At 42.5% G+C, this 26,389-nt stretch overlaps 1 protein-coding gene across 1 annotated transcript in view; it reads right to left on the bottom strand.

Annotated features, from left to right (window-relative positions):
- The window catches only part of LOC132830938 (SWI/SNF-related matrix-associated actin-dependent regulator of chromatin subfamily D member 2-like), a 47,134-nt gene extending 29,280 nt beyond the window's left edge, over positions 1-17,854 (bottom strand). Inside the window, exons 1-8 of the mRNA XM_060848901.1 lie at positions 17,210-17,854; positions 12,651-12,838; positions 10,394-10,436; positions 8,718-8,840; positions 7,514-7,633; positions 6,203-6,298; positions 4,484-4,585; positions 2,440-2,601 (exon numbers count right to left, since the gene is read on the bottom strand). Coding sequence (XP_060704884.1) covers positions 2,440-2,601; positions 4,484-4,585; positions 6,203-6,298; positions 7,514-7,633; positions 8,718-8,840; positions 10,394-10,436; positions 12,651-12,838; positions 17,210-17,380 — 1,005 coding nt within the window. The 5' untranslated portion in view covers positions 17,381-17,854. The remainder of the gene's footprint in view (positions 1-2,439; positions 2,602-4,483; positions 4,586-6,202; positions 6,299-7,513; positions 7,634-8,717; positions 8,841-10,393; positions 10,437-12,650; positions 12,839-17,209) is intronic.
- Positions 17,855-26,389: the final 8,535 nt, after the last annotated feature.

Raw genomic sequence — 26,389 nt, 5'->3', positions numbered from 1 at the left:
GGCACACACTGGAATTGGTGACACTGGTAAATCAAAAATGCTGGTTGGGCTTTTGCAGTTTTTGGTGGTGGGAGAAAATCGAACAAAAATATATCCTGACATTTACTACTTGTAGTAGATCTCTCCACATGGGCTCTGTGGAGAGTAAAAGTACTTCAACTGTTCCTATTATAATCAGTTCAGACTAACAATGTAGGTACTGAATACAGTAACAGTGTCACTTGTGTTGGGAGGTCTAGGTGTATTGGGGAGAGGGAGATATGGGATAATTCAGCTGCTGGTAGCATCGTGGTGGGTTTTTATTGTGGTTGGACTTGGACAAGAGCACCAACCTGGGAATAGACCGAACAGTCAGACTTTAATTTCTAAGAGTCGAAGTTCCTAAATTCAGCCTTATTGTGAGAGCGGTAGCACATGAAGTCTGTGCAGAGGGATTATGTTAACCTGATTCAAATATGGCACGAGGAGAGGCCTGGATTATATTGCATGTATTGTGGTTTCAGTTGGTGTAACACCTTCTGAGAACATTGTGAAAGCAGTAAAGTGATAAAAGGAAATTCAGCCACATTGATGAGAGCATTTTGGAGATACTTTATTGGGGAATAATGCCTTTTTCTTCTTTGTCAGGAATGTACAAGTACTCAGCTGGTGGAATTGTGTGTGTACACGAGGGTGGGAGCTGACAGCAGAGACGTATGGAGCATTAAAATTCTTTATTCAGCACTTATCTTGAAATGCTAATCCTGAAAGATCATGGTGTTCTGATTGAGGATTTATCCATCAAGTCTTTTTCAAAATCCTCAGGCTGACAAAAGAGATAAGGACTGACAGCCATGGCTTTGAATCATAGAATCCCTACAGTGTGGAAAGAGGCTATTTGGCCTATTGAGTCCATTCTGACCCTCTGAAGAGCATCCCATCCAAGCCTAATCCCCCACCCTAACCCCACATTTCCAATGGCTAATCCAATTAACCTGCACATCCCTGGACACAGTGAGGCAACTTAGCATGGTCAATCCATATTGTTAAGAGTCCAGGACTTCATACTAACCACTGTGCCTGTGTTGGCTCTTTGGAAAAGCCATAAACATTTACAGCACAGAGCAAGGCCAATCCGCTTATCATGTCCACGTCTGTCAACAATGATACTAATTCCCTTTTTCCAGCTTTTGACCCATAGCCCTGGAGCGTCTGGTAATGCAAGTGAAAATCTAAATACTGCTTAAATGCTGAGAGTTTCTCATGTAACCATCCTTGCAGGCAGTGAGTTCAGACACCCACCACCCACTGAGTTAAAAAAAATTCTTCTCAACTCTCCTCTTAGCCTTCTACCACTTTAATCTCATGCCTTGTTGGCACTGCCCAAAGTTCATTAGCACACACTGTTTCAGATTGAATTCCATTTGCCATTGCTCTCCATATCTGAGTGATATTGTTCGCAGTTTACATCTACTCTCCTCTCTATTGAACATTCTACCAATTTTATTGTCATCTACAAACTTTTTGATAAGACCCCCTACATTTATGTCCAAATCATTAACATTCACCACAAATAGCAAGGGTCCCAGTACCAAGTCCCACAGAACCCCACTGAAAGTCAGATGTTCAATCACAGTAACATCCTCTACCATCACCCTCTACTTCCTGCCTCAGCCAACATGTCACTTTGTCTTAGATTCATACCTTCTTGACCAATCTTGACCATGAGGGACCTTATTTAAAGTCTTCCTAAAGTCCACAAACACTCATTAAATGCATTACTCTCATCAACACTTCATGGTCACCTCCTCAAAAAATTTAATAAAATTTGTCAAACATGGCCTTCTGTTAGCAATCTGTTCCATTGCCTTTTCTCTTCAGGTAAAAACAATGACTGCAGATGGTGGAAATCAGATTCTGGATCAGTGGTGCTGGAAGAGCACAGCAGTTCAGTCAGCATCCAACGAGCAGCGAACTTTGGATGCTGCCTGAACTGCTGTCCTTTTCTCTTCAGCCCTGGCTAGTATTTCCTTTGTGAGACCTTAATGAGGTTTTGTTTTTGTCCAAACTTGCAGCACATAGATTCTTGAGAAGAATTGGACTTTAATGTAAGACACAGGAATGAAAACATTGTGTTATTCTAACAAAAACTTGGGAAATACCAAAGACTGGATCAACGCTTTGGAATATCCTGAGCCTTTTACTGGTTTTATTTTTGTACTTCCTTCATGTTTTATGTGGTTTATGCCATGCATTGACTGCTCTCCAATATGCCTCTGAACTTAACTGTCATTTCTGAAACTTGCAACAGCAACTTTTAATCTGCTTTTCCTCTTGGAGAAATTTCCCTTAAATCTCAGTGGCTCTCCCTCCAAAGTCTGAGGTGAGGAACTCACAACATCAGTGATCCTGGGAGAGACCTCTGCACATATACACTGCAGGTAAAAGCTATCTTCTCACCTGTTTGAAGTAGCGATTGCAGTTGATGTATTCTTTTTCATGGCTATCTTGCAGCTTGTTCTTCTTTATGTACAGCCACAGTGCCTGCATGATATTTGCCCGTGTCTGAGTGTGGACACCCAGTAATCGTGCCAACCTGGCGTCCAGTTTGTACTGTGGGGGCTGAAATGGAAGGGGTCTTTATAGGCGATCCTAGGCTACACTTTTTGTTCAGTTTCAGAGATTAGTCAGGAAATACCCATAAAATAATATAACAGTGCATCACATGAAATGAAACTGCCAACCCCTTTGACAAAGCCTTGACTGCAGACTCAGAACAAGGCAAGTCCCCTTACCAGCAAACAAATACATGTTCTACTGTACAACAGCTGAGGTAGGCAGAAGGGAGGACTGCAGATGCTGGAAACCAGAGTTTAGATCAGAGTGGTGCTGGAAAAGCACAGCGGGTCAGGCAGCATCCGAGAAGCAGGAAAATCGATGTTTCGGACAAAAGCCCTTCATCAGGAAGGAGCCTCTGGGATGGAGAGATAAATGGGAGGGAGGGGGTTGAGGCTGGGGAGAAGGTAGTTAAAAGTGCACTAGGTGGATGGAGGTGGGGATGAAGGTGATAGGTCGGAGAGGGGGGTGGAGTGGATAGGTGGGAAGGAAGATTGACAGGTAAGACCGGTCATGAGGATGGTGCTGAGCTGGCAGGTTGGAATTGAGGTAAGGTGGGGGGAGGGGAAATGAGGAAACTGGTGAAGTCCACATTGATGCCCTGGGGTTGAAAGGCTTTTTCCTGAAACTTCAATTTTTCTGCTCCTCAGATGCTGCCTGACCTGCTGTGCTTTTCCAGCACCACACTAATCTAAACAGCTGAGGTAGGTCACCCTCAGAGTAACATGATCTAACCAGTTCTGTTCAGTGTAAAGAAGGGGCTGGAATGTTATTTTCTTTATAAACAACATGATGAGGTTTCCTTCATTATCCTGCAGCTTTCTGGTCCAACAATATTTTCTCATCCTCCAGTTAAGTGACTAAGTTAGTGCTCTGTCTGTGTTTCCCAGCTTATAGTTCTCTTACCCATTATGGTGTGACTCCTAAGCAATGGCTATTTTCTTTTTTTATTTGTTCAGGGGATGAGGATGTCACCGGCTAGGCAGCACTTATCGCCCATCTGGTTAAGAGTCAACCACATTGTTGTGGGTTTGGACTCACAAGTAGGCCAGACCAGGTAAGGATAGCAGTTTCCTTCCCTAAAGGACATTAGGGAACCAGATGGGCTTTTTTGGACAATCAACAATGGTCATCATTACATTCTTAATTCCAAATTTTTTAAAGAACAGAATTCAAATTCTACCATCTGCTGTCACAGGATTTAAACCCAGGTCCCCTGAACGTTATCTGGGTCTCTGGATTAACAGTGTAGCGATAATATTGCTAGGCCATCACCTCTCCCTGGTTTTGTAGCTATTTACAAATTAAGAAATCTTAAGATACTTCCAATCAACACAATGAATGCAGGTAGTTACAAGTATCTAACTGACATTGTTTGTTGTTTAATTTGGGTACAGCACTGTAGTGGTTCATTAGGGATTAGTGATTGAGAATATGTGAGCTCCAACTCTACCAGATAGAGGTTTTGAACTCAAATTTAATAAACAAGAAATAAAAAGCAGACACAAATATGAAGGGACTATGAAGCTGTTGGACTGTTACGACAATCTAACTGATTTACTAATCTTATTAAGAGAAGGAAAACTGCCATCCTTGGCCAGTCTAAACGATATCTGACTCATATTTCTCTTAACAGCCCTTTAAAAATTTACTCAGTTGCAATAAACAGCTGCCATAAAGTTGTGGAAAGAACCTCACTATGTGGACTATGAAAATATGAGAAAAATGCCCACAACCATCTTCTCTGATCACACTAGGAGAAGTAATAAATGACACCTTTCCAACAATGCCCACATCTTGAAAATACAACTGCAAAACAGCCTCATACAAGATATTAGTAAGTACTGTCTAAAGTAGCTTAGGTTCCATTGAATTAAGGAATTCCTACCTGGTGGTCCAGCATCAATAGCAGGGTACACTTTACATTCACATCTCCTGGTCTCTTCACCTGAAAGCCATCTGTCTCCTGCGTTGTGGGCATTCGGTGCCACTGTAATCCAAGAGATACAAGTCAACTTATACAGCACATCTAAAGAATTTATAATTTTTCTTTTGTTAAGTATTTATACCCAAGTGGGCAATGATCATATCTCAAGCCTCTGCTAATGTTTCCTGTGCCACACAAGCCAGTAACATGTCTAATTTTCTTAAAGTCTGTCTAATTAGTTTGGTCAATGTCTCAGGGGGCAACTCACTCAAAACATAGTGAACTGCATTTAATAATCCAGCAACAAGCACAAGTTACATTGTATACTAACAAAGAAAAATGTCCCAATGCACTTCGCAAAGGTCTAAGGAAAGTAATAGACACTTAAGCCAGGAAGGAGTGATTAGCATGGACAATTAGTTGGTTGGTCGGTCAAAGATAGTTTTGAGTAAGGGTCTCAAAGGAAGAGAGAGGGAAATGGAAGGGCAAAATAATTTTGTGTAAGTATCCCAGAGTGTGAAGCAAAATTAGTTAATGGCTCAGTTGTCAATGTTGGGACAAAGGGATTGGAAGGGTTAATCTTTGAATGAGGTGATTTCAAGCTCAGAGGAGAAAGTGAGGAGTGACACCAAGAAACCGGTTAACAAGAGCATTAAATCTGAGGCACCAGAGGACTGGTGCACACAGAGTAACCTATTCCAACTGAATGCCTGAATAGCATTTCAGGTGTACTTTTACTCGGTGATAACATCTGGGCCAATAAAATGCACCAGATCTCCTTTTGTGAAGGTTTGTGTTCACCCCACAAGGAGTGGCATACATTGTAAACATCACCTTGAGATTTTTAATGGTGTCAGTTGATAATCTTTTCCTTTTCTCACTGTTTATATTCACCAAGGCCTGTGTCTACATATGACACTCAACGGTCTAAAGCCTTCTGCTGAGCAAACATACGATAGCTGTACTGAAAACTGCAGGGTTGCTATTATAATCCCTGTTACCGTTTGGAACATAATATAGATCCACAAATATGAACAAAAGCAATATGTTCCACAGCCTGGGGCTGCCAGCTCTTTTGTGCAGTATTAATTTTGCTAAGAAACATTTGATTCCTCTGAGGAAAGAGAAAAAAAGAGGGAGGCAGTCACAAAAACACACACACAGGGTTTCTCACCTCCCACAATAGGAACAGATGGGAGTCACTAGCACACACATAGTAGCAGCTGTCAAACACATTGGCACCTTATACAGAGCGATCAGATTAGCTTTATGCAGGGCAAAGCAAATGGGATGAAAGCCAACAAACAGGGAACTTTATGAAATGTGTCATGGTGACTGATATTTAATGTACACAGTGAATGGGTGAGTTGTGAAGGAGTAGCAGTCACATTATGTATGTCTCCTGCTGTATAACTGGTTATCTAGCTGGCTAAGGATATCACATTTCCCATGTTTTGTGTTGGTTCTTGTGATATATTACCCTCCACGCTGCAGGTTTCATCTTTAATATTAACGAGGTTTGCAGTGGCCTGGTTCTGCATAATTATCATACCTTTTTGGCAGTGGAAGTTTCCTGATTATCAATTTTAGTGCTTCCTGCGCAGCCTAGGAGTGAGGGGAAATCACACTGTGATCTTGTCTTGTTATTTAACAGAATTGTTGCACGGTGGTCAATCTTACCTCCACTAAGTGATTGTCCGGTCCATAGAGATCCTTGTCCAATTCGATAACCAGGCTCTTGAAAAAGGATGAGAATTTCCTTTTCACTTTTCCAGGCTGTGAAAGGAAAATCAATCCATTTAAGTTGCCTGGTTAAATGCACTTCTGCTTATAAATGGGCATATTGCTAAGGTAGGATGTTAACTTGCTATGAAAGCCATTCAAACCTACTCACTAACTTGCTACTAAGGGAATTTGAGAGTGAGTCTTCCATTTTCTCTATCTGCTTGGATTGTGCTCCATACCAGCAAGGCCAAGACAAGGAACTCACTGCAACAATACCTTGATTGTAATTAAGTGCTCTTACAGTTTTGTAGCATTGATAAACTGTTTCCCTATTCCACAATGTTATTTCCATTTTCAGAGATGTTATACAAATCAAATTGAGGTCATTTATTTCAATTATGTACAGGCATTTTAGTTTCAGATGGCTTTACAAAATATACAAAGTATAGTTTATGGATCTATTCAAGTAAACATTACATGTTATTGCAAATAACATATACCTATTGCCGTTTGGTTTTGAGGTTCTGTTAATTGTCAATTACAGTGTTGCAATTTATAATTTAGACATAATCTCACAACTGGAGTGAAGCCTTAAACCCTCTGCTGGACAGTCACTACTGTGATCTAGTATCAAGTGTTCACTAAAACCATGTTAACTAGCTATTAGCCAGGTATTAGTTAAACCTTTCATAAAAGGCATGTATGCCTACAGTATTCAGTTAAAAGAGCTCTAATATACAAGGTACCCCAGCAGCTTCACTGTGAAATCACCAAACATTCTCTACCAAAGATCCTCATAGCACTTTCCAAACCCACGACCATTTCTATCTAGAAAGACAAGGGCAGCCGATACATAGGAATGCTACCTCTTCCAAGTTCCTCTCCAAGCCACTCATCATCCTGACTTGGAAATATAACGCTGTTCCTTCAGTCGCTGGGTCAAACTCCTGGAATTCCCTCCCTAATGGCATTGTGGGTCAACCCACAGCAGGTGGACTGCAGCAATTCAAGAAAGCGGCTCACCATCACCTTCTGAAGGGCAACCAGGGACCGGCGATTGAATGCTGGCCAGCCAGCCACACTCACATTCCACAGATGGAAAAAAAGTTTAAGTTAAAAAAATATTAAAATGGCCATTCACAAGCAAACACTGTATTCTCAGACTTATTAAAAGGGAGCAAATAGGACAAGCTTTCTAATTCATACATATAAGACCATCATATGGTGGTACAGGAAACAGTTCCAAGACAGAATAATCCCACTCACATCGTCAAGTAGCTTTCCTTCCACCCGAAGCTCCCATGATGCAATAGTTTCTCCTTCATCACCCTCCGGCTTGGCTGGAGTGAAGGTGTTTGAGATGTAGATCCTCAGTTTACGCTTTTGCTGAAATTAAGAAAACATCAAGTGTCTCAGAACCTTTCCAACGGGGACTTCTGCTGATGATAAGAAATTTTGGAAGCCTTGGTGTGGAAGTGGGCACTATCAGAAAATATGTAATACAGACAGAGAAACTAGAAAAATGAAGAAAAAGGAAGTGGATGGGAAGTTGTAAAATTAAGGTTGTGAAAGAACCAACCGAGACCTCCTGCTCCAAACCAGGGTCTCCTAGTCAGGATGATTTTGGCCAAATACTTGACCATGGCTGGTCCTAGGCTAATCTATGATTGAGGCGGCACAGTGGCTTAATGGTTAGTACTGCTGCCTCACAGTGGCAGCAAACCAGGTTCGAATCCAGCCTTGGGCAAATGTCTGTGCGGAGTTTGCACATTCTCCCTATGTCTACGTGGTTTCCTCTGGGTGCTCCAGTTTCCTCCCACAGTCCTAAAATGTGCAGGTTAGGTGAATTGGCCATGCTAAATTGCCCACGTTGTTAGGTGCGTTAGTCAAAGGGAAATGGGTCTGGGTGGGCTACTCTTTGGAAGGTCGGTGTCGAATTGTTGGGCCGAATGGCCTGTTTCCACACTGTAGGGAATCTAATCAAAGATCTATTTTTCCTCCAACTGAGCAGAAAACAGTAACATCCTGTCTTCAGCAGGTCTACATACCTGACCTTCTAAATGATGGTACTAAAAAGCTGACCCAACCCAAACGGAAAAGAGACCAGTCTTAAACTCACAACCTTGTGATTGGCAGCAAATCAGCTCTTCAACCTTAGGCGCACGGTTGATGCACTGATGGATACTGTTTCCTGGAAACCTCTTAATCTGGTCGAACACTGAACTGCCAGTGAGTCAACTAATTTAAAAATCACTTCTGTGAATGTTTTGATTATGTAGCCTTTGTCTTGTGACATCTTTTTGTTAAACACGGTTGTATAATCGCAAGACACTGCTGATGTGCGACGAAGAAACATGACCATGCATAATTGAGAACAGAGAATGAGAACATAGGAGACTATCGATTAAAGCTTAATAGTTAATAATCCCAAAACAAATGCAATAGAATTGAGCCTTTTGACGTGCTGTACCATTAAGGGTTTCTTCATAGACTCTTGAATCTCCAGCCTTTTCCTCATGATTGTCTGATCCAGTTTGCGCTCAAAAGCTAAGAGGTCCATGTAAGCTTGGGATTCAGGGACAAGCTCTCGGATCTGTAAAGTTAAAGTTAACAACATATTGAAGCTGCTTTGGACTGAAACAAAAACAACCATACAGTAACAAATTTCTTTCTGTTGTTGCTTGCGAGGTGTTTCATTTACTGTTGCTTACTGTATTGTTTTCACTGAGCAGACTAGAATATAATTGTAAAATTATAATTGTAAAAGTGTGAATATTTTACACTATTTTCATTTGAAATTACAAAAACATGCGGGCGGGGATCCATTTGCAGACCTTCTTGTCTCAGTCTTAATATCTTGAAATAGACAACAGAGAGAAATACTGATGCTTCTTAGCCTGTGGTTCCAATATATCATTCCTTGAAAATGCTAAAAGCCTTTTGATTTTTATATGGAGGCATGGAGCACAAAGCAATTGCTAGGGTGCAATTAGCTTACTATGTGCAAGTATGGAATGCCCCATTGTGGAACAGAAGACAGGGAGTGGATTAATTCTCGGGCCAGACATCGGAGACTATTTCCATTGAAGCAGCCTAAGGTGAAGAGATGTTTTAATCGAAGATTTTTTCCAAAAACTATGAAGTGTTTTAATAGGCAAAAATGAGATAGACTATTTCCTGTCATAGGAGTTGGTATAAAATCTTCCAATTCGTAGAGAGGTGCTGAGGTAAGACCAGTTTTAATTAAAAAGAAAATGATGAAACTCTTGTCCAACCAAGTAACCTCTATGACAGCTGACTTCATTATCACAATGGGGCATCTTTCCTATCACTTTCTTATTTTAATTAAAAAGAAACTACAAAACCATTAAACAAGTTTTCCTGCTTTACGCTTGGCTGTAGTTTAATCCTAAAATTTGCGAACAGGTAGAAAAATGACCCCTCCCCGATACCACACAGTCACCATTGTAACAAGTATTTACCAATGTAGCTATTAAGTCACAAGGTGTGCGATCTATTAATGTGGGAGTTTGGTCAAGTCTTGGCACTGACAGCACTTGACCACAAGACATCTTTCTGCAGGGCCATCCATGTAAGCATGAGGAACAGAAAAAAAATCTGCTCTAATAAGGAGAACCTGTATCACTGCATTTGGCATGCTAGGTAATCGCAAACTCAGAACTGTTATGGCATGGAAGGAAACCATTTGGTCCATCATATGCCTGTACTGGCTCTTCAAATGAGCAACATGACCTCGTACCAATCTCATGCTTTGTCCCCATACCTCGCACATCATTTTTATCCAAATAATCATCCATTGCCCTCTTCAGTGCCCCAATTGAACATGCTTCCATCCCACCTCCAGGTAGTACAATCCATACTCCCAGAGTGAAAAAGGTTTTCCTCATTCTTTTTAAAATCCCTTTACATCTATGCCTTCTCATACCTGTTTCTTTTATAATCCAAAACGGAATCTCCTTTTCTACTCATGATTTGAAAACCCCCCATCAGATCTCCCCTTAGATATTTCTCCAAAGAGAACAGTCCCAACATCTTCATTCTTTCCCCATAACTGAGCTTTTTCATCCCTGATATTATTGTCGTAAATGTAAACCTGCAAACACATCTGTAGTATTCAACACTTACCCTTTGCGGTAGAATTTTGTCAGCCATTTTCCGTCTCTTGACACTGTGGACAGCAAAGAGACAGAGTTAGGTAACAATTAAGACTGATCGAGTAAATATATGGCTTTTAAAGATCAAGTGAACAGAAGAATTTATATTTGCTATACTTGATTCTACTACATTTTAAATTTCCTTTAATTATTGTGTGCAGTAAAATCCTGCTGCCAGTGAAAGATACATTCCTGGTAAACCTCACAAACAGCGCAGTTGAAAACACTGAAGATGTCTTATGATTGCAGGGAGCTGGATAGGTTCCAACCATCCAACATTTTGATATCTACAAACATTACTTCAGTAAATAAATGTGTTACCAACGGAGTACAGTACAATAACATGTCCAAAATATAAATCTCAGGCATAGATTCAATGCTAACTGCTAGAATGCAAGGCAGAATGGATTTCTTCACTTTGCACAGAAACATTGAAGGGACTTGCCTAAATGTCTCTGGTGACCTGGCAGGTTATTAAAAGTGCATAGCAACCCAATTCTCGGCTATTGCACAAAAGCGAAGTGTTCAGTCCTAGAAAGCCAGTTCTCATATGAAGTAGTACTGATGTGTAGCTTACCCCAAGACAATCACTGATACATGAACACTGACACAGCAATGGTAGTATGGTGCAAAAAACGCTATGCAAATAGGGAAGAGGTGAATGGCAAGACCTTACAGTATTTATCAGCAGAAATGAGGAAGTCTTCTCAGAAACAAAGACTTTGTTCACTTTTGCAATCAGCTGTAAAACAATGGATAGACACCATAGTCTTACCATAGGGCTGGTCTCTCATTAAAGAGAGACAACTGGTGGGTTTAACCTGAGGGTCATCAGGCTTCAGATGACAGAAGTGTCCTTTGTGGTCATCTTGGCTGGTGTAGGAATTGAACCCACGCCATTGGTCTCACTCTGCTTTGCAAACTAGCCATCCAACCAACTGAGCTAGCTGACCCATACAGTAAAGTTCATTTACCCTTGACCATATTGAAAACTGACCAGCACAGAAAAGGGTCATCGTAGAACGTCCATTCAAACCACCAAGTATTACCACGGCATTGGAGTAAATTTAGCAGTACGGTACACAGTTCACTACTGAATAAGGATGAAGATCTTTCTGAAGAAAAGTCAGTGAACTTGAAATATTAACTCTTTCTTTTCTCTCTGCAGATGCTGCCAGGTGGCAATGCCAAACCACTGGCCAACTCAGAAGCCCATGGTCACCAATCACCAATGGTACTTGGAGTGAGACATTAGAAAAAAGCATTAGGGGTTGGTTCACCATCGGCAGAAGTTCAAGCAGCAAGCCTTTCAGCTATTCCATGATAATCAGCGTTATTCATGGAATATTCATAGAACAGCAAGGTCCTGAGTTGGGTGGAGGAGAGCCAAGATTCTAGTTCATTGCTTTTAAAATACCGATTCAAATTGCCCTGGTTTCTAGCAGCTGGTAACCACTCAATCTTTGACAATTTGTAAGATTTGCTAAACATGGCCACTAGGAAGACTCTTTTTCCCTCCAAAACCTTCCCAGTGGTACAGAATTAGTGAACAGGCAAGTATGTTTAGGGTTTTCATCATCACTAACATCTTACTGGGGCTGTGTGTTCCAGCACAGCTGCACTTCAGTTCCGTTTCAGGCATGAGACACAAGATACTGAGTTATCTGTCAAGAGTGAGGCAAATCGTTTTTGAGGAGGATTTGCAAAGGAAGCCAACCTAAATTTATATAAACAAAAGAAAATTAAATGAACTCACATTACTTCCAGATTTGGTGATTGCATTCTTGCTTTTTTGACAATTTTCTGGTGTCTTGTGTTCCCTGCCCTCTCATGGAACTGACTCTCTGCTGGGCCAGTGTTATGTAGATAATTGTTTCTTTCCAAGGGTATTAAGCTGCACATTCACAACCTCTCAGTCACTGGACAGCAGTCAGGAACAAAAAGCTTGGCAAATTTTCTCCGCCAAATCCAAAAGAAGCAAACCAACTGCCATACCCTATCACTGCCAATACTAAGATCAGACAAGTTGACATAGACGTGGCAATCATGCTACAACCTTCTTGGTTGTGTGTGACTCATGTGTGCACTGGATAAATGCAGACACACTGGGAAGCCCCAAGTTATAAATATTAAAGCATTCCATGAACTTGGCTGTTCTCTCTGACTGCTGTGAATAAATGCTTTGTTTTCTGTACGCAGGGACCCGGTGCACACTTCCAGTTTCTTACCCTCTCCCACGATTCTGCATTGACTGTGGAGGCTGCTGCTGTGGAAGCAGACGTTTCCGGAACGGGTCCATCATTGGCTGCGGGATACCTGGTCTCATAGCAGGGCTGCCCATGAAAGATGAGCCAGATGGCATTCCCATCTGCATTCCTGGCATTCCCATGCGAGCTCCTGGAGGCATCCCTCCTCGCTGGGGTGAGGGGAAAGAGGAAGGGAGAAACCAGGAAAATATATATTATATTATAGCAAGCAGGCAACATACTTTCTCTAATAGGTATTTTATACTGGTCCCAGGCAGAAGTGAAAATCGAAAGATGGTGGTTCTTTTCAACTATGTTTTTATTGATTATGACAACTGAACAATGAACTAAAGCTTCATACCTTTGTATGAGGTACTTTATTTTGGTTCTATAAGTTTACAGTATTATCACAGCCCATCAGTAAACTATCCCACCAATCTCTTGGCCACTGTTATAAATGGGTGATATAGGTACAGAATCATACAACTACAGAATGATTGCAAAACCGGTCATCATTCAGCCTGTTGTCTCTGTGCCAGCTCTCTGCAAAAATAATTCACCTGGTCTCCTGTCTTTGCTCCATAGCCCAGCTCTTCAGTCTACTAACTAATTTTCTTTTGGAAATTCTGCACCTCCACTACACACTTAAGCAGTGCACTTCAGATCCTTACCACTTGCTGCATTGAAAGGTTTCCTTCTTGTTGTCACTGCAAATCTTCCAGCTTTGTTGTAACACCACACAAACTTAGTCCTTCCAATCTGAGTTTGAGCTCCAGCTGCATTTTCATGCAGTAAACTTGGACTCTAGCAAGTTAGCCTGTCTGCGATCAATAACTATCAATTCGGAAAACCTGTAACGTTCCCAAAGCTCATTCCTATGGCGATGTGAATCACAAGGACCTTGTATTATGGTAGGAATGTTGCTTAGAGAGCCAAACTCTTACATCTGGGAATAAAAACTCAATAGTTTAAAGTAAAATAGTTTACAATCTGATATTCTCAATAATTTTTGGGGACTTTGGACAGCTTCAGTCTATCTATTGTTAGCAAACAGGCTGCTTCCATTCTCTACAAGTGTAAATACCTTGCTAATTCTTCCTAGTCTTGAAAGACTTTGAACAAACAAACCATCTAGGCTTGATGTCAGGAAGATTTCAGAACAAGTCATATGAATCACCTTCATTTTACCTTAAAAATAAAGCCCCAAAATATAATAATCATATAAACTTCATAATTGTTAACAAGTTTTGTTGAAACAATGCTTATTCCAAATAAAAAGTACTGTTATAGGGATCTTAATCAGAACAAGCTGTCCCTGTCTTTTCATGCAGAACACATTGTCATGGTTCTGCTGAGATATCTTCCCTGACCGTTATTTTCTCGGACACTGGCTCTGTTTCCTGCTCTCATCATGAAATAAGACTATTTCAATAACTTTGATCACTATTCCCTCACTGTCACATGATCCAAATCTAACTCTGTACTTCCCTCAATTATCTGTCTCACTTTTGTGAATTGACTATCATCAATTAATATCCACTATCATACAACTGATTCTCTTAGTTAATTTGACTTCAATTCCTTTCATTTAGATTCCTAGGACTTTATTATATTCTCTCAGTTTTTCCAACACATTTGCATCTGTTCTGAAGATGTCAGCTTCATTTTATAGTTTCTGATCTTGTCCTTTTACCAAAGTTCTTCAAAATGGTAGGATTCCTACCACTATATTTGACAAGGTCCTCATTTCCATCTGTTCCACTTAGAAAATTTTTCCCGTCACCCCTTCTCCTGCCTTCAAACACCAACAATATTCAAGAAGGTGGATGCTACCAAGAACAAAACAGCCTGGTTGACTGACACACCTTCACCATTTACTTCAGCCACCACTGCTGCATAGTGGCAGCACTGTGCACAATCTACAAAATGGATGACACCTACACACCAGTGCTTCTTTGACAGCAAACCTGCAACCTCTACCGTTTAGAAGGACAACAGCAGCAGATGCAATTGAACAACACCAGCTGCAGATTCCATTTCATACACAGTCCTGACTGGGAACTATATTGTCATTCCTTTAGGGTTACAGGTCCTGGAACTCCATTTCTATCATTAACCCCATGGACTGTTGTGCGTTAAGAAGGTGCTTACCTTCTTCTCAAGGGCAACTGAGGACAGACGATAAATGTTGATAGTCAACAGTTTGTGAATGAATTTAAAAACTCACGATAGAGCTCCTCTTGTTTCTTAACTTCCATTTCACCACGTTCCACATACAAATCATCCTGCCCCTTTTCCTCCACTTCAGCAGCCTACTGACCCACTCTCACTAGTATCTTTACATACAGATGAGGAAGGACACCACTTCAACTGGAACCACACATCCATCCTAGGACAAGCCAAACTGAGACACACATGAAAATTCCTACGAGCATGGCATTCCAACTGGAACTCTATCAACAAACACATTGACTTAGATCCCATTTACCACTCCTTGAGAAAAGGAACAGGAAATTATGTCACCTCAGGAAATGACATCACCAACCTATACTCCCCGCCCCTATAATTCAAATACTTTATATGCCCCGTCCTTGTAAGACAGATCCCCTACAATCCATTGTCCTCTATCTCTATAATCCAGATCCCCCACATTTCATTATCCCCATAATCAGGAGATCCTCTATGCCCATCCAGATCTTCCATACAGCCTATGTTTCTGGAATCATAGAGTCATAGATTCCACAGCATGGAAACAGACCCTTGGTCTCTTCTGACCAAGTTTCCCAAATTAAATTTGCCTCATTTCAGAGAAGGTTCCCTAAGCTGATCCCTGGACTGCTGTAATGTCTCATGGTATATTCCAGTACAGACGGCATAGCCTCAGAATAAAGGGGCACCAATTTAGGACTGAGATGAGGAGGAATTTCGTCTCTCAAAGGAGTGAGTGTCTTTGGAACTTCTTGCCTCAGAGAACAGTGGGGGCAGAGTCCATGTGTATATTTAAGGCAGAGAGAGATTCTTGATCAGTCAGGGAAATCAAGGATTACAGGGAAAATGCAGGAAAGTAGAGATGGGGAATTAAGTTTCAGCCATGATCCTATTGAATGGGGGAGCAGGAGGGGCCGAATGGCCTACTCCTGTTCCTTTTATTTTACAGTTTTATAATTCCAGCCATCCTGTCCCAGATATATCCCCTCACTCAGACAATTCAGTTCTACTACATATTTTACCCCTGCAATCCAGGTCCCTTATTTCGCCAGGTCTGTATAATCCCGATCCCTTACTCCCCCTTCTCTCAATAATTGAGATTCCCCACATGCTCCTGGTCTGTATAATCCAGATCCCCTACTCCTGAAAGGCTTCTGCCCGAAACATCGATTTCGCTGCTCCTTGGATGCTGCCTGAACTGCTGTGCTCTTCCAGCACCACTAATCCAGAATCTGGCTTCCGGCATTTGCAGTTATTGTTTTTACCTCGTTGATTTTAACACTACTGCGAATTCTCTTGCAAGGATGCCTGCCTTGAAGAAGTTTTCCTTCTCTCTCTACAAGAATCTCAGGGAGTCTCTCTCCCACTGCAACTCCCAGGTCATTCCCTCTGCCCTGAAGCAGATTCCTGATGAAGGGCTTTTGCCCGAAACGTCGATTTTGCTGCTCCTTGGATACTGCCTGAACTGCTGTGCTCTTCCAGCACCACTAATCCAGATTGCATAATCCAGATCCCCTACTCCCCCTTCTCTCAATAGTAGAGATTCCCCACATGCTCCTGGTCTGTATAATCCAGATCCCCTTCCTCCCAGTGGCCCTATAATGCGAGGCATGTGATGGCGCTCATGTGCCTCTCCTCAGTAACAGGACTGACCACGTGTAAGACTATGGTCCGGGAGGGTAGGGGTTGTGTGTTTTTTTTTGCTGAGCCCCGGGCGGGTGGGGGGGGAAGGCAGCCTCTGCAGATTGAGTGGTGGTCCACCCCAGTGTGTGGGCGCCCCGGGGCTCCTGGTGGAGAGGGTGAGGGAGCTGGAGCGGAGTCTCCGCGATCGCGGAACAAGCTTTCTGGATGCGACACTGAATGCGGAAGTAAAGCAAAACGGGAACAACAACACATTAAAAAAAATAATTGAGCAGGGAGGATCGGGGAGGGAGCGTTTAGGCCGAGTTGCAGTTAAATTTCAACCATCAAAACTGTGTGTCTGTCTAGGTCAGCTCTTTCCCAATGTGAGCAACACCAGAGAGAGAGAGAGAGAAAACAGCAGCTAACTCTTTTATTCAATAAAAACAATCACCTTTAGAACTGTTTCATTTCTCTTGCACGTGTCTAAACCAAAATTTTAAAAACTACATTAATCTATGTTACGCCGCTGCATAGAAAGTATTTAATTATAAGAGATTAAGAAACAATTACTGAAAAAGGTGGGGGCGGTGGAATCGATAAAGCGGTGAGTCTCAGTGCTTTCTGATCGATTGTTTCAGATGAATTAAGGGCAGAAGTTGGAAAGTTTGGTATTGCTGGTGAGCAGTGGGGTTTGGAGGGTCATTACTCACGTTGTAAACGCCGCCGGGACCCATCGCCCTGAAGCCTGGAGGCTGCTGCTGGAGGTTCATTGGCATTCTCACCGCTTGTCCTGGCATCGCATTCATTGGGTTCGCCCCCAAGGAAGGATTCAGAGGGCTCCCTGGGTTCATGGGGTACCCTCCGCCTACTCTTGTCGCCATGTTTTTTTTTCAAAGTGGATGCATAAACGGACACAAGCAAGAAATATAAAGCAAAACAAAAGACAATCTCACTCGACGCTAACAACTCTCCCTCCAACAAAGATCCCACTGACTCAGCTGTCACTTGGTACAAGTCACTCACTCCTCCAATTGGTGCTCACAAGCGTCCGCGGCTCAGGGAGATGTCTCTGGTTTCATTCCACAAGTATTCCTACCGGCTACGTTAACGCTATTTTCTTTTTAAAACAACAAAGCACACACATTGCATTTAACAACAGGCACAAAGGTGGCAATGTTTGGTGTCATCATTACCCATGAATCTGCTGGAGAACTATAAGCCCCCATTTCTGCTGGCACTGACACATTTTCTAAAGTGCCTCAAAACCAACAAAATGTCTAAAGATAAAGATCAAGAGTGTTTTCCTCTGTCTCTCTCTCTCTCGCTACACTCTTGTTTGCTGAGAGCTGCGCCTCCCGCCCACTCTGTGGCTTTGGCAGATGGGTGGGGATTGCACTAGCAGGTTAGCAGGGAACTCAGACTGCGCGCCCTCTACCTACACTTAGCAGGAGCACTTCACCAGGCAAGTCTGAACATTGTGCTTTCGGAAGGAAGCAGAAACTCTCAGCCTGCGCCAGGTAAACTGCAGTCAGCAGGACCTCTGTTACACTGAGCCCTCTGTCTGGAAAATCCACCACACATTTCCTCAGTTGTTTCTAGCATCAGGTTTACTTTTTCTTAAAAAAAATTTGTAATGATTCATGGGATTTGGGCTGGGCCAGCATTTATTGTCCATTCCTAATTGCCCTGGAGAAGATGCTGATGAGCCATGTTCCCTTTAAGTGGCCACGAATTTGCTCAAAGGGTCCATGTCCACCAAATCTTATTGACTACCAATGCTGCGTGCCCATTTCGGAGTTTGGAAAATTATAGGTAACGTGGATGGTGGTGAGCTGGCTTCTCACACTGCTGCAGTCTATTTGGTGTAAGGATGTTTACAATGCTGTTAGTGCTGGAGTTTTGGCACTGAAGAAATAGTGATACATTTCCAAGTCAAGATAATGTGTGGTTAGAGGGGAACTTGCAAGTGGTGGTGTTCCCAGCGATCGGTCCTCCTTGTCCTTCTAGATGGTAATAGTCAAGTGTTCGGAAGGTTCTCTCTGTAGAGTCTTGGTGAATTACTACAGTGCATCTTGTAGGTGGTACACACTGCTGCCACTGAGCATTGTGTTCGAAGGACTGAACTTGGTAGGTATGGTGCCAATCAATGGGGTTGCTTTGTCCTGGATATTGTCAAGCTTCTCAAGTTTTTTTGGAGCTGCCCTCATCCAGGCAGGTAGCGAGTATGCCATCACATCCTGACTTATGTCTTGTTAATGGTTGATAGGCTATGGAAAGTCAGGATGTAAATTACTTGTGAGATTCCGGACTTCTGGTCTTCTCGTAGCCAAGGTGGTTAGCACTGTTGCCTCACAGCGCCAGGGACCCGGGTTCAATTCCCGTCTCAGGCAACTGTCTGTGTGGAGTTTGCACATTCTCCCCGTGTCTGCGTGGGTTTCCTCCGGGTGCTCCGGTTTCCTCCCACAGTCCAAAAATGTGCAGGTTAGGTGAATTGGCCATGCTAAATTGCCTCTCGTGATAGGTGAAGGGTAAATGAAGGGGAATGGGTCTGGGTGGGTTGCTCTTTGGAGGGTCGGTGTGGACTTGTTGGGCCAAAGGGCCTGTTTCCACACTGTAAGTAATCTAATCTAATTTATATTGCTAGTCCAGTTCAGTTTCTGGTCAATGGTAACCTGCAGGAGGTTAGAATATTAGCAAAGTTTGAGAAGATTTGTAGCTCAGGTTGAGGTTTTGGATGTAGGTTTGCTCGATGAGCTGCAAGGTTCATTTCCAGACGTTTCATTACTCAACTAGGTAACATCTTCAGTGGGCCTCAGGCGAAGTAATGCTGAAAATTTAAGTTTATTAGCTGCTGTTTTACTTGAAAGACCCTATACAGACAACGAGCAAAACTAATGTCGTTTACAAAATACCGTGCAAGGACACTAACAAACACTACATTGGACAAACAGGCAGAAAACTAGCCACAAGAATACATGAACACCAACTAGCCATGAAAAGACATGACCCTCTTTCACTAGTATCCTCACATACGGATGAGGAAGGACATCACTTCGACTGGGACAATACATCCATCCTAGGATAAGCCAAACAAAGTCCCACACAATAATTCCAAGAAGCATGGCTTTCCAACCAGAACTCTACCAATAAACACATTGAGTTAGACCCCATCTACCACCCCCTTTGTGGGCGGCACGGTGGCACAGTGGTTAGCACTGCTGCCTCACGGCACTAGATATCCGGGTTCAATTCCTGCCTCAGGTGACTGTGTGGAGTTTGCACATTCTCCCCGTGTCTGCGTGGGTTTCCTCCCACAGCCCAAAGATGTGCAGGTCAGGTGAATTGGCCATGCTAAATTGCCCGCAGTGTTAGATAAGGGGTAAATGTAGGGGTATGGGTGGGTTGCGCTTTGGCGGGTCGGTGTGGACTTGTTGAGCTGAAGGGCCTGTTTCCACACTGTAAGCAATCTAAAAAAGGAACAGGAAGTGACTTCACCACAGGAAATGACATCACCAACCCAAAGAAACCCAAACATATAAATAGAAAGCAGGAATTTTCAGCATTGCTTTGCCTGAGGCCCAGTGAAGATGTTACCTAGTAGGCTAACGAAATGTCTGGAAATGACTCTTGCAGCTTAGTGAGCAAACCTACATCCAAAAGATTAGAATATCATTAGCAATTCATGAGGCATAATGATGTGTTTAATAACAAATAGCTTTACAAATACTGTTTATAGGACATGAGGATCCTTTATTGCAATACCCTGAACAGAAGTTTTAAAATGCCTTCTTTGTGAAAACCAGTCACTTAGGAAGAAATGACTAACATTCACAAAGCACCTTTCATGACATCAGGTCATCTCAAAATATTCTACATTGTAGTTTTGAGTTGTAGCCACTCCCCAAACATAGCAGCCAATTTGTCTATGTCTGGTAGGAACTCATAAGCAGCAATGAAATAAATAAGCAGTTATTTCAAATTTAAATATATTGGTTGAGGGATAAATGATAAATCTTCAGAGAATCTAGTGACAGACTAGTGTCAGCTACATCCACCCTGACACTTCGGTGCAGTACTGAGGGAATGTTGCATTGTCAACACTGTCACTGCCTTTCAAACAAGGCCTTAAACTTGGGCTTTTGCCCGAAATGTCAATTTTCCTGCTACTTGGATGCTACTTGACCTGCTGCGCTTTTCCAGCACCACACTTTTGACTCTAATCTCCAGCATCTGTAGGCCTCACTTTCGCCTTAAACCTAGGCTCTATCTGCTCTCACGGTGAGGTATAAAACATCACCAGGCATGATATTGAAAACAAGGATGGGATACCTTCTTCCTGGCGTGATCAGCTTTTACAATTGCATATTATGTGTTTAGATATCTTTGCTGGGGCTCAAATTCCCAACTTTCTGACTCTGAGATGAGTAGGCTCCCAAAGAATCCCAGCTGATTTATGTAATCTCATGGTCAGTCACAGAAACTTTCTGTCATGAAACAAAACACTGTCAGGACGATCAAATCTCAGTCATTGGTAGTTAAAAATTGTAACCTGCTCTTAAAGAAGTTTACGTGTTGATATAAATGACAATATATTCAATTTTATTTGATCTGAAGTCCATCCTCAGTATTTCCTTAACGTTGACAGTCCTGCACAGTTAGTTGAAGCAACCATCTGTAGTCTGCCTAGATGACAAAGCAAATCTTACATATTTTGTTCAATATATTTTTTTATCAGGGAGCATCAGATAACACCCATCTATCCGTTTGCAGGCACATTTCGCTTACAAACCAGACAAATCTAATATTGCATGGTTACAAGGAGCCCTCAGACAGATTGATTCCCCTGTAAACCAAGCAGACTCAATGTGCAACACCAATATAAACTCTTAGGCTAGCCTAGGCATGGAAAACATGATTGATCTATCACAGAAGATCATAAAATACTTATGACTAAAAAGGCAATTCAGTGCAGTCTGTCCAGAAAAGATGTAAAGTCTTCCCCTTGCAGTATCGAATTGTCTCTTTTCATCTACTGCTTTACCGAGACACATGAACAGAATAAAACTTCCCAATTTGAATTGTTTAATTACCTTTTTAACAGTTTGAACCTGTAAATTCTGAATTACTCTAGAATTCAGATCCCTGACTTTGGGCTGAGCCTTGTGGTTCTAATGTGCTCTGCTTCCAGCATGTGAATACTTTCATTAGAATCTTGGCAACCACATCTAGATGCAGTTTTTAAGGTGTGGTGCGACCAGATCACAATGCATTTCAATCACGACATCTCCTGACCTCCATTCTACACATTTTGCTACATAGCTCAATCTTCTGTTGGCATTGTTCACGACTCCCCAGCCTTGGAAATGCTGTCAATTACATTTGCTGAGATGCTTATATCTCTTTTAGCTTCATCTTTAACTGTGCCAACACCAACCTTGGAATACATGCAATGAATATTTTGCCTTCCAGTGCTCAGCTTTTTACAAATGTCTATATTAAATTTCATCTGCCACTGTTCTGCCTGATGACATACATTGTTTGTCATTTTGAGTTTCAACAGAGCCTGCAGATTGCAGTCTCTGCCTGTAAAAGCAGACAAATGTACAGCAGAATCTACAACTTTAATTTCTTAGTGTCTATAATGCAGAAACCATGTCCTGAGGCAATTTTGCATTAGCATATAAGAAGTGTTTTGAGAAATTTTGAGGTCATGATATATGTTATATAAATGCAAGTTCTTTCTTCGTTTTCTTTGATAGTAGAGGTTGCTTGAGGCAACTGAGGGAGAGATACTGAAGAGATATCAAGAGGTTAGGAAAGCCAAAGAGAAGCAGGGGAATCAAAGCCCTGTGAATTTCAGTGGAGGGAGCAAAGAACCCGGCACTGAGCCATCAGACAGAATGCCAGGAAAAACAAATAAATATATGGCTTCCAGTAGTCTACTGGAGAGAACTGGAGAGAAAATGCTGTGGGCTACAGCAGGCACTGTTTCTCTGTACAAGTTAAAAACACAACTTAGTCATGTGAGATTCACAGGAAAATAAACTGTTGTGAAATTATGGAGGTTTGCAAATAATAGAAGTTTGCAGGACTTTGGAGAAATGACGTGGATCTGCGACTATTTGATAGCTCTATCAAACACCCAGCACATATATGTTGGGCAGAATGGCCTCTTTCTGTGCTATTCCATTCTAGGTTTTACAGGAATGATCTTCAAGCATGGAACTGAGGCTGGTACAATTGCAACATTTAAAAAACATCTGGATGGGTATATGAATAGGAAGAGTTTGGAGGGACATGGGCTGGGTGCTGGCAGGTGGGACTAAATTGGATTGGGATAGCTGGTCGGCATGGACAGGTTGGATCGAAGGGTCTGTTTCCATGCTGTACATCTCAATGATTCTAAGTAGGTGAACTGCTAATGAATATTCTTAAGAATGGGTGACTGTTTTTCAGACAGAAGGCCCTAATGTTTGTCAATGTCCAATGGCAGACATGACCTGAAATTGTAAGTCCCACTCATGGTCACAGCTTCTATTCCATTTTCACAACAGTGGGAATTATGTCAGATCATGTTCTGCACATGCACATGTTACGAAGGCAGCTGGCCATTTAAGTCCCTAGCTGCCTCCACTGAAATGGGATATTGGCATCCTTGTAGCGAGGAACCAAGATTCAGATTTGCTAAGTGCCGGTCTGAACTTTGTAGATTCATTTGAATTGGCAGGATATCCTTTTGTGGAAGTAGGATATCATGATGGATATGGGCTGGAAAACGGAATGGTGTTGGGGAGGTGTAAGGTGAAGTTAAGTACCTTTAAAATCTGATTGAAGATTTGTAGCTCGGGTATCCGTTGTTGTGGTTCTGCTCGCCGAGCTGGAAGTTTTTGCTGCAAACGTTTCATTCCCTGGCTAGGGAACATCATCAGTGCTGTTGGAGCCTCGTGTGAAGCGCTGCTTTGATGTTTCTTCCGGTATTTGTATTGGTTTGTTCTTGCCGCTTCCGGGTGTCAGTTTCAGCTGCAGTGATTTGTATGTGGGGTCCAGGTCGATGTGTCTGTTGATGGATGTTCTTGCCGTTTCCGGGTGTCAGTTTCAGCTGTAGTGGTTTGTATATGGTGTCCAGGTCAATGTGTCTGTTGATGGAGTTTGGGGATGAATGCCATGCTTCTAGGAATTCTCTGGCTGTTCTCTGTCCGGCTTGTCCTATGATGGTGGTGTTTTCCCAGTCAAATTCATGTTGCTGGTTGTCTGAGTGTATGGCTACTAGAGATAGCTGGTCGTGTCGTTTTGTGGCTAGCTGATGTTCATGGATGCGGATTGTTAGCTGTCTTCCTGTTTGTCCTATATAGTGTTTTGTGCAGTCCTTGCATGGTATTTTGTAAACTACGTTAGTTTGGCTCATGCTGGGTATTGGGTCCTTTGTTCTAGTGAGTTGTTGTCTGAGCGTGGATGTTGGCTTGTGTGCTGTTATGAGTCCTAAGGGTCGCAGTAGTCTGGCTGTCAGTTCTGAGACGCTCCTGACGTATGGTAGAGTGGCTAGTCCTTTTGGTTGTGGCATGTCCTCGTTCCTCGGTCTATCTCTTAGGCATCTGGTGATAAAGTTGCGTGGGTATCCGTTTTTGGCGAATACCCTGTATAGATTCTCGTGTGAATCGGATTCCTGTGAGTGTGGCGTTGATGATTCGGTGTGTTTTTTCTATATCTGTGTTTTTGATGATTACAAAGGTGTCATCAACATATCTGATCCAGAGTTTGGGTAGGATTTGTGGTAGGGCTGTATGTTCTAACCTTTGCATAACTGCCTCTGCTATGAGTCCCGAGATTGGTGATCCCATGGGTGTTCCGTTGATTTGTTCGTATATCTGATTGTTGAATGTAAAGTGTGTGGTGAGGCACAGGTCTAGTAGTTTATCACCAGATGCCTAAGAGATAGACCGAGGAACGAGGACATGCCACAACCAAAAGGACTAGCCACTCTACCATACGTCAGGAGCGTCTCAGAACTGACAGCCAGACTACTGCGACCCTTAGGACTCATAACAGCACACAAGCCAACATCCACGCTCAGACAACAACTCACTAGAACAAAGGACCCAATACCCAGCATGAGCCAAACTAACGTAGTTTACAAAATACCATGCAAGGACTGCACAAAACACTATATAGGACAAACAGGAAGACAGCTAACAATCCGCATCCATGAACATCAGCTAGCCACAAAACGACACGACCAGCTATCTCTAGTAGCCATACACTCAGACAACCAGCAACATGAATTTGACTGGGAAAACACCACTTTCATAGGACAAGCCAGACAGAGAACAGCCAGAGAATTCCTAGAAGCATGGCATTCATCCCCAAACTCCATCAACAGACACATTGACCTGGACACCATATACAAACCACTACAGCTGAAACTGACACCCGGAAACGGCAAGAACATCCATCAACAGACACATCGACCTGGACCCCACATACAAATCACTGCAGCTGAAACTGACACCCGGAAGCGGCAAGAACAAACCAATATAAATACCGGAAGAAACATCAAAGCAGCGTTTCACATGAGGCTCCAACAGCACTGATGATGTTCCCTAGCCAGGGAACGAAACGTTTGCAGCAAAAACTTCCAGCTCGGCGAGCAGAACCACAACGAAGTTAAGTACCCTTTAGGTAATGAGGGTGGTGTTGGAAAAGCACAGCAGGTCAGGCAGCATCCGGTGAGCAGAGGAATCGATGAAACATTGATTATCCTGCTTCTCAGATGCTGCATGACCTGCTGTGCTTTTCCAGCATCACACTCTCAACTCTGATCTCCAGCATCTGCAGTCCTCACTCTCTCCTATTTGATTTTACCCTTTCGGTAATGTCAAGTATCCTTGAGGCCATTGGGTTTCTTTTCATATTGTTAATCATTGAGACAATCATACTTAAAAAGTGCATAAGCCTGTCTGTGGAGGATTAAGTGATTTAGGGCTGTGTTCACGAGAGTTTAGAAGGAAGAGAGGCAATCTAATTGAGACATATAAGATGCTAAAGGGGATTGACAAAATAGACATGGAGTGGATGGTTCTCTTTGTGGGGCAAGCTAAAATGAGAGGCTATCGTTTCAGGCTAAAGACTGGCAGAAACAAAACAGAGATAAGGAAGAAGTACTCCTCTGAAAGGATCATGAATGTGTGGAATTCACTTTGCCAGAGTGCAGTGGGTGCTGGGACACTAAATCATTTTAAGGAAGAAATGGACAGACTTGGTAATGGGGGTTTGAGGGTTATGGAGAACAGGCAGAAAAGTGGAGTCAATGCCAAGGTGAGATCTGCCATGATCAAATAGCAGAGCACGCTCTTCCTCCTCGTTCTTACATTCTTATCAACTCCCTCGAACTGTCAAGAACTGTCGTATCGATTAAGAATTGTTCAAATGCACTTTTACAAGAGACAGTGCATTTCTCATGAGAATGTAATCTGCAATATAGAACTTTACTTTCTTCTCCTGTGTCTATGGGTACGGATGGTTATAAGATGCGGCATGCTAGATGAAGAGAGTGAGTGGCGAGTTGAAGTACAAACTGGCATCATTTGGTGTAGAGGTGTGAGGGACCATGTGAGATGGGTAAAGGGGCAAAAGGGTGGCAGAAGGTTATGAGAGCCCTGGGTGGTTTAAGGGCTTTAGGTAACATGTGTTGCGATATAGCCACAGGGACTGGGCCAAACAGCCCCTTGCACCTGTTCTACCAGAATGATTTGCCTGAGCATATTCCTTAATTCAATGAGAGACCAGAATCTATCTCAGATGTGTCTAAACTTGGCAATAAAGCACGCATAACCCTCCCAGTTTGGAAGGCCAATAATTCATAATTCGCCGAGTGAAATAATTTCTCCTGACCT

Source organism: Hemiscyllium ocellatum, chromosome 32 (genome assembly GCF_020745735.1).
Source record: "Hemiscyllium ocellatum isolate sHemOce1 chromosome 32, sHemOce1.pat.X.cur, whole genome shotgun sequence".
Taxonomy (NCBI): domain Eukaryota; kingdom Metazoa; phylum Chordata; class Chondrichthyes; order Orectolobiformes; family Hemiscylliidae; genus Hemiscyllium; species Hemiscyllium ocellatum.
This window is presented reverse-complemented; position numbering and strand designations above follow the sequence as displayed.